The sequence below is a fragment of the Copadichromis virginalis genome, linkage group LG6 (assembly GCF_057382275.1).
Source record: "Copadichromis virginalis isolate Kocher_CV1m ecotype Utaka linkage group LG6, C_Virginalis_male_GT1.1, whole genome shotgun sequence".
In the NCBI taxonomy this organism is placed as follows: domain Eukaryota; kingdom Metazoa; phylum Chordata; class Actinopteri; order Cichliformes; family Cichlidae; genus Copadichromis; species Copadichromis virginalis.
This window is the reverse complement of record NC_140623.1, coordinates 32,054,375-32,063,556: the sequence shown is the minus strand read 5'-3', so window position 1 is coordinate 32,063,556 and position 9,182 is coordinate 32,054,375. Positions and strand designations below refer to the sequence as shown.

At 41.2% G+C, this 9,182-nt stretch overlaps 1 protein-coding gene across 1 annotated transcript; it reads left to right on the top strand.

The window, feature by feature from the left end:
• The first annotated feature begins 4,827 nt into the window (after nucleotides 1–4,827).
• Nucleotides 4,828–8,786, top strand: adra2a (adrenoceptor alpha 2A). Its single transcript, XM_085459891.1, has 2 exons — nucleotides 4,828–5,117; nucleotides 5,281–8,786. The coding sequence occupies exon 2, from the start codon at nucleotides 5,490–5,492 to the stop codon at nucleotides 6,774–6,776; it is 1,287 nt and encodes a 428-aa protein (XP_085316017.1). The 5' UTR covers nucleotides 4,828–5,117; nucleotides 5,281–5,489; the 3' UTR covers nucleotides 6,777–8,786.
• The last annotated feature ends 396 nt before the right edge of the window (nucleotides 8,787–9,182 follow it).

Genomic DNA, 9,182 nt, shown 5'->3' with positions numbered 1-9,182 from the left:
CTGTTAAAATGTGGCAACAGCAAGCAGCTGTACAGAGAAACAGTTCCAGTTAGTGGGACATGCACTGGGGCTTCATCACTGGTGGTGTGGGACTTTGCCTTGATAAGAAACTTTTGTAAGAGCTAGTAGTTTCTTCAATAACAAATCATTAAGATTTATCGTAGCCCAAAATGCAATCCGTCTAAAACTACAAAGAAAGAAAAATCTATTTATTAATTTGTAATAAAAGTACACTCTTCTAATGTTCTAAATGAAATAAACAAATGTTTTTCCACTGGTTCCACTTAAGCAGTGGAAGCAGTCTTTGTGTGTCACCCCCGGGGACGATTTCAGCACTCACTGCACAACACGTTTCCTGTTTGTTTTGCATCGCTGCTGACCTGTGCCAGAGCTGAGTCTGTTCTCATTCACAGCTCATCTTGGAAGTGCTGATGTGATTCATTATTCACCTGTGCAGAGAATACAGCTGCAAACGCCACTGCTGATAACGGAAAGAAATAGGTTGCTCTAATCTTAAGTATTGCCCGCGGTTTGTCTGCATCCAGCATTTCTCACTTGTCAGGTTGATGACATGCAGCATTGCCACAGATGTTCTCACCATATATCTATAATTCACTTTCAGACTGGCTATTTTCACCTTGCCTTTGAGGTTAATACGGTTTCATTTATGCTACATAATGTGTAACGAAAGATGGTAAAAGAGCAGCAGGTGCATTTTACACAATGTTTGTTTGTTTGTTTGTTTGTTTGTTTGTTTTTTAAGTAATCACAGTCTCTCTAACGGCCTGAAGCTGTATCGGTGTCATCAGTCCAGTGCAACACCGCCCCCTGCTGGGGAGATGAAATTGTTTTCTAACTTAAGCTCGAAACGGGGTTTTCTTCTTTTTTCTTGTCTTCATTTCATCTTTTTAAATAAATCTATAATAATACTCACATGATGTCACCATGGAGCTACCAACACCATCTGAAAATCAACCCGATCAACCGAGTTCATCGTCTCGTCTAGTTACGCTCAAGTATGTACTGTGGGAGAGTGCTGTCTCCCACATATCTGTCTTTAGCAAAGGAAATCATAAACTTGGGGGAAAAAACACTGAGCTCATTGACCTCCTCCACTTCCTCATCGTCTGTGTTGTCCATAAATATCTTTTTTCCCACGGAGCTGGTTCCCGAAGCTGGGAGGCTCTTGCTGGAGACGACAGGTGTCACTGTATCCTTGCGCTTTGTGCGCGCCCTCATGCATCAACCGGCGCCACGAGACAATGTTTACCCAAAAACAGTCAGCCAGTTCCCTGTACGGCTGCTATCATTTCACCAGCCAGGACAGATAAGAGTTGGATTGTCAGGCTTTTTTGTGGGTCCTGCCTGTGAGCAGCGATTCGCAGGTGGGCACTTTGAATATTCACTGACTTCCCGTTAAAAGCTTTCCGCACATTTATCGGATAGTTTGTGGTTTATGGCTTCAACAGAAGACACTCACAGAGCAACCAAAATTTCTAATAATCCATTAAGCTATTGGGTTACATGTTTCTGACTAAAATCATGTCAATTTTCTCTTCCACATCTTGTTGCTCCTGCTTTGGAGTGAACAGGGTCAAAGACACACTTCTGTTTCCGTGATCCAAATCATCAAATTAACGGTGAATAGAAAATAAAAGATCCCCGGAAAAAACATCAGAAAATTTGACACTACATGTAAGCACGTGACTGTAAAAATCAGTGTATTATTAGCTAAAATTACAAACTAAAATATGGTTGGTTCATAATTAGAGCTGTAGTTTTAGCCGCTCCACAGCATAGACACCAACAGGGTGTTAAACCCACTGAAGTCGCCATTAACTGTTGCAGCTTTAGTTTGTTTGTGAGAGACGAGCACAACTGAAGTCAAGATTATCACAACACTTTTTTCAGTGTGTCTGCTGACTCCTGCATTCTGAGCGCGCCCGGCACACACTGATGATAAGCAGCGTACTCTGTGTCCTCTCTTCGAGATTTCCCTCCTTCGAGTCACCCTGCTGGAGCGATTTTTTTTAGTGGAACACAAACAATGCATTCAGCACAGTTTCTGTGGTAAGAAAGACTTTCTGAGAAGAGTCTGGGAGTTTGGACCATAATGAATCCCCCAGTGGATGAAATCTAAAGAAATGCTAAAAGTGTCCAAACCAAACAAAAGCGCAGGCTTCTCCAGCTATAAATTGTATACATAAAAAGAGGGGATTAGCATTTGTGGGGTTTGCGAAGTCTTGTGAGATTTTTGATCTAATGTCAGAGGAATACTGCCCACACTGTATGTGTCAGATTTAGGAAAATAACTACTTTCTAGTTGACTTAAGTAATACTTAAAACTGACTCTTTATTACTCTCTTTTTAAATGTTCCCTTGCTGTCTTAGATTTATGAAAAACATTTTCCGGCTTCGGCGCACTGTTGGTTTATTTTAAAGTTCAGTAAAGATCCAGTCTTTATCCTTTTTTCATACTGATAAATATGTTTTTAGTGTTAAATTGTTGCAGCTGTTGTGTGATTACCTGGCACATCCTTAGTCTATGGACGCAATGCATCATATGACAGGTAAATATAGTCTAAGTAAACTGGACTGGGCAGAGTAATGCAAGCATCAGGTGAAGTTAAATATTTGAATTCAAACATCAGGTGAACTACTGAACAGAGTTCATGACATGTAAAGAGACAAAGGGTTTCTATTCATAGTTATAGTCAAATTTCTGCGTGTTTGGGTGTGACTCGGAGTGACTGTTAATTAGGAGGTTGAGAGATAAGGAATACAGAGCTAATACTCTACATCTGCCTGAGCCTCTGCTACCATTGGCCACTTTGTTATATGTATCCTTCAGGCAAACAGGTCTGTGAGTCAGTCGGAGGTCCGCTCTCGAAAAAGTTTGGGGACTCCCTTGTGTGTTCTACATGGAGTGTGAAAGGTGGCCAAATAAATTAGGTTTGGTGGGTAATAAAATGCTTCTCTGATATCCACATGGTGTGTCCATGGCAGCTGCTTAGCAACAGAGTCTAGCAGCTGCACTGCAAAAAATATCTGTCCCAACACGGCCTGTAGGGGAGACCGGGGATAGTTGTAACGTGGGTCAGTTGTAACACTTCCAATTTCTCCAATCAGGGCTAAGTTTCAAATGATGTGACTCATCCTGTGCATGCCCAATTCAGTTCTGCTATCACATGTGAAAAATCAGCACATTTTGTCAAACACAGACAATTTAACACGAAAAAAAGTAATTTGTATGCCAAAAAGTAAGTTTTTCTACTTTATTTCAATTTCTAATAGCATTATCTGCTTTGCAGTTAAACTCATCAAACTTAAATTATGTTATTTGTATGTCTATGGGGATATATTCTGTGTAGGTCTTTAGTGCTAATGTTTTAGCCGTTGCCTGTAATGTTAGCTAGTTCGTGGCTATAGGAGTCTGGGTCAGTTGTAACAGCAACAGTCTGGGTTAGTTGTAACAATAATGCAGATGTTACAACTTACCACACTATTACTTTAACTTATATTAAACAAGTTGGGGCAACGACATCAGCAGAGAGAGGTTCACTGGTCGCATTTGTATATGCGGTAATGCCATTGGCAACACAATTCCTCCACTGTTTGTGTTCCCACACATACATTATGCAGACCACTGTGTCAGAGATGGACCAGTAGGAAGCACTGGTAGTGGAAATAAGTCAGGATGGGTGCAAGAAACAGATTTCCTCATCTTTCTGAAGCACTTTGCAAACCACACCAAGGTAAGCCAGGATAAAAAGTAATGGAATTGCGATGCTGGTGAACAACTACATTTTTTCAGCTTCATTGTTATGTTCAAAATTGGTGCAAGAGTTGTAGGTTATAATGCCCACTGAGCCAATGAGGCCAAACTCAAGGAAGACCAACCAAAATTAATGAAATATTCAGTTTCAGAAAATTCCATAATTTGTCTTTTTTGGGGGGTTGGAATATGTTCAAAAGCTAGATTTCTGCATTCTGTCACACACACACACATAGCTACATAAATGGATGTAAGTGCATTCATGTGTTGAATAAACAAAGATTACATGTTAATGTTTTGTTAGTACCCTTATTTCATTGTGTTACATTTCACCCCAGGATATGTTACAACTAACCCAGACTATGTGGTTAATTGTAACATTTCACTCTTCGTGTTTGAGACCATACCATGCAATGGGTAATTGTGCTGCAGAGAAAATAGCTGCACTATTTAATAGCAGAGACATGTAAATACTTTGCATTACATTTTGAATCCACTACCTTAAAAGAGCTTCAATTTACAGACAGAAATGTCAAAAATGTTACAACTATCCCCGGTCTCCCCTACTTTACGCTTTCAATAGTCTCTTTTTGAACTGCAAAATGTGGCTTCTTACTCAGTGACCTGAATTAAAACCTCCATAACTTTGCCACAAAAAAGCGTTCTTTCTCTTGCAGTAATTCTGCCTTTAGTATCTATTTACTCTGGCTGTTTTTTCGTTTTAAAAATCAGGATCACGAGGCGTCATGTCAAACACCTGGAGCAGTAATTCTTGAAGGGGAACAAATTAAATTAAAAATGTAACAACATCGCATGATCCAGATATACCTGTTATTTCGTTCAGAAGTTGCACAAGTTTTCTTTTCTTTTCATTTCTTTTCTTTTCCATCTCCGCCTCCCCGTTGCACTAAGCTTGCAGACCGTATTTTGTGTGCGATATGTTGCCAGATAAACATGGCATGGCAAAACGCCAGTGTTGACACTCCGCGGAAGCACAGTGGCCCGGTGATGGGGACACTTTTTGCAGCGTGCGGAATATAAAGAGAGGGAGTGGCGCACTGGTTAACACTGAGGAGAGAAACTCCACACGCAGACAGAAGCACGGCAGCGCCCGGGATAACGTGATTAGCGCTCTATTAGGTCCGCTACTGAGCACAACTAGATGCAGCACAGAGATCATTGTGTGAGGAGAGAGAGAGGAGACGCAGAGGAAACGCTTCATCTGCCTCATGGAGCCTCTTTTCTTTCAAACGGTCTGCCTGAAGAAGTTACCCACTGACAGTTTTTTAATGCCTGTGCCTCTCATGCACTGGACACGTTGTGCCACTGCCCTTCATCTCAGGTAAGGCTGCTCCGCTCTTTTTTACGCTCTTTTCTCAGTGTTACTCCCTAATGTCTCAGACAGGTGAAATTAGTACATAAGTCATGTCATAGTTAAGCGAGAACAGAATTGTTAGCACTGAAGGATCTGATGTTTGTTTCTTTGTGTTGCCTCATATTTTCAGATGAACTGTCAGCCTTATAAATAATAAGGGCTAATTCTTGGAGGAGGCAGTGCACAATGAAAGAGAAAAAGCTGAGGAAAGCCCCAGAGGAGTGATTCATTTGCTTCCTTTCCTCATCCCTGCTGTGAGCTACAAGCTCTGTCCTTCCTGGTGGATGATATTTGTTAACCTCAGGTGAACTCAGATAGGCAGTGGGTCAACCTGCTCCAATGGAGTGTGCTATGGAGACCAACCAGACAGACATGAAAGTTTACACCCTCCAGATTGCCCTGCCACTCACAGTGCTGGTGGCGATCATGATCCTGTTGATAGTGTTTGGTAATGTCCTGGTGGTCATAGCTGTGTTTACAAGCCGGGCCCTGCGGGCTCCCCAGAACTTATTCTTGGTGTCTCTGGCATCAGCAGACATTTTAGTGGCTACCCTTGTGATGCCTTTCTCCTTGGCCAATGAGCTCATGGGATACTGGTACTTCGGTGGAGTGTGGTGTGAGATCTATCTTGCACTTGATGTTCTCTTCTGCACTGCCTCCATTGCCCACCTTTGTGCTATCAGCTTAGACCGCTACTGGTCCATCACCCAGGCCATCGAGTACAACCTGAAAAGGACACCGCGTCGCATCAAATGCATCATCTTCATTGTGTGGGTTATTGCAGCAGTTATATCCTTCCCACCTCTAATCACCATGAAGAAAGACAAGAATACTGAAAATGATTATAACAATAATAACAGTTTTACTAATGTTACTAAACCTTCGTGTAGGATCAATGATGAGAAATGGTATGTCATCTCCTCCTGCATCGGGTCTTTCTTCCTCCCTTGCATCATCATGGTTCTGGTCTATATTCGGATCTACCAGATTGCCAAAAAGAGGACACGAGCACCACCCGGAGACAGAAAGCGAAAGGATCTGCCAAAGGCTGCCACCGTCGCTGCTTCCAACCAGAAGCAGAACGGCATGGGGGATGATGAGGATCACGACAAGCTGAATGGCGAACAGGTCATCAAACTGAAGGAGGAAGTGAAACGAGGCGATGGTGCAGAGGATGAGAAAGGTGAGGCCAACGGGGTGGACATTGAGGACTCATCCTCCTCTGATCATCATATGCACAATCCATGCTCAATTAAAAAAAAATCGACCAAGGGGAAACCCAGACTGAGTCAAATCAAACCAGGGGAAGATGATGTCAGAAAGCGCGAGCCGAGCACCAAAGGCAGCCGCTGGAAAGGCCGTCAGAACCGAGAGAAACGCTTCACTTTCGTCCTGGCAGTGGTCATTGGAGCATTTGTGATCTGCTGGTTTCCCTTTTTCTTTACATACATGCTGAAGACACTGTGTCTGTCCTGCTGTGTCCCTGAAAAACTGTTCAAGTTTTTCTTCTGGTTCGGCTATTGCAACAGTGCACTGAACCCCATCATTTACACCATCTTCAACAACGACTTCCGGAGGTCATTCAAAAAGATTCTGTGCAGGAGGGACACTAGGAGATATGTATGATGGACTTGATCTTGTACATATATTCTTTTTTGCCATCCTGTACATAAATTGTAAAAGACATTGATCTTTGTGCATGGATCACCAGTTTGCTCTAGGTGTTACTGCTTGGAAAAGCTTTGCCAGGATGAGCTTCCTGTGCACTAGTGGGAAAAGTTTGCCTTTAGAACTTTCTGGCAGAAAATCTCGTTTTCTTTTATGCTTTTCTAGGTTTGAGCAACACAAATATTTGGTAAGATTTCAGAAAGATTGTTGTTTGGGTTAAGAAACATTCTATGAAATACAACAGAAAGAACTGAAGGCTAACTTCTCTCATGTCTTGCAGCATCTTTTCGAAACGTCTGCCACCCACAGCCTCAACATTGACCAAGTTCACACAAAAAAGAGGCTTAAAGTACCGAACACCACAGCGAGAACATGTTTTATTGTAACTGCTCTTTGTATTTTTACAAAAGAAACAGACACAGTGAAGTCCATGATATGTATTGTATTTTATGAACGTGTATTGTACAAAATGATCTGTCTGAATATTTGTCTCTATTTTTGTTGTTATGGATACAGTATTCTGCACTTTTTTATGATATGATGTTGATGACGATGACGGTTAAGATAATGATGATGATGATGGCGGTGTGGGAAAAAATGCAGACCCTTTTAAAGAGTAAATAAAGGCCATTTCCTGAAGCAGTCTCAAGGAGCCATATAAAACTTCAGACTGGTGATGACATGTTATAATTTACAGTATGTTACTGTGTGTTTACTTCACACAAACCACACTAGAGGCGTGTAATAAAATGGCACAAAGGCAGCACGAACAAAAGAAAACGTCTGAATTTGTTCTCAGAAAATGATCACAGGTTAAAGAGTTCCCAAAGGAGAAAATAAAGCGGTCCTACGTGCCACCCGTGCAAGGGTGTGAAAACCTTCTTGTACAGTGAATTGGATACTCCAACAGAAAAGTGCAAATACGCAGGTCTGTTGAATCTGACCTTTGCAAGAGATTAACAAAGAGCTTAGCTCTTAATGAGCCTGAACAGAACATGTGCAAATGTTCTTTTGCGCTTTGAATTAACAAAGATTGTGATAAGATGCTCGACTTTTTTCTTTTTGGGAAGATGTCAAATTAAATTACCCTTCTAATCTTTTTTTCCCATCCCAAGTCTGTCTTGTGGAGCTTTAGATTTCAGAGTTCGTTTTGGATGATAAGAAGTAACGGTTCATTTGCTGTCTTGTGCTACCACAGTATGCGTCATTAAATAAAGACACGCAGCCTGTCAAACCAGATCCTGATTGACTGGTTCATCTCTCTTTTGCTCTCTCTCTGTCTTTTCACTGTCTTCCCTCCATCAGACTTCGAAGAGCAGGTGAAAAAAAAACAATTGAGTAACTATAATCTGTGCATCGAAAACAGAGAGCATAGCTTTTCCCCGCAGAGGAGGAGTATGTAAATGGATTCCTTTTGACTGTCAGGAAGGCAGTTGAGCAGCACAGTCCTCAGAAAGCTAAATGGTCTTTTGGGAGTTTTTCTAACTGTGTATCCACCTTATCCAACACAGCCTGATGTACACTTATATTTAGCCGGGGGATTGTTTCTCTGCACGTTTACAACATGTATAAGTGTGGTGAGTCTGTGAGAAAAAGGCAGTGCATGTGTGTGAGAATGTGCAAGTGTATTTGCAGCACATATAAACACAGGGGGTGAGCTCCCACTGGACAGACATGTTTGCAGTCGTGCTGATACTCCATGCTCATTTTGAATGTGAGGAGAAATTTTCTGGGAGATTTTGTTATGTTGTAGAAAAGAAAAGAAAACTTTACCAGGTTCTGCCTGGTTCTGGTTTCTTCCTGTCAAAAGTGAGTTTTTCCTTCCCACTATCTCCAAGTCCTTACTCATAGGGGGTTGTTTGATTGTTGGGGTTTTCTCTATATTGTATTGTTGAGTCTCTACCTTGCAGTATAAAGCACCTATTATTGTGATTTGGCCCTATATAAATAAAATTGAATTAAATTGAACTGAACCATGCTATTTTTTTTTTGCTTCTTCTTATAATTACCATAATATTGATTTTTATAAATACTGCATACTGTTGCTGGTGTATATGGACAGTGTGCACACTGCTATAGTAACATATATACAGTATATATACACTGATGTGGTGTGACCAGCATGCTGGTATGAGCTAATATTAATAGATACACAATCCTGTGTAACTAAAGTCATTTTGCTTAACATAAACATTAATTAAATTTCTAAACTGGGAATTACTGACATTAATAAGTGGGAAGGTCAAAACAAAACCAACATATTGCCCTGTAAATTGATATGGCAACCCTTTTAGTTGCTTATTTATGCAAACGGCAGCTGTGTGACAGGAACATGATTCAACTGAAGCTGGGTTGAACATAAGC

Bases quoted from the DNA above. Each gene is read 5' to 3' on its own strand.
- adra2a (XM_085459891.1), top strand. From the start codon at position 5,490: ATGGAGTGTGCTATGGAGACCAACCAGACAGACATGAAAGTTTACACC.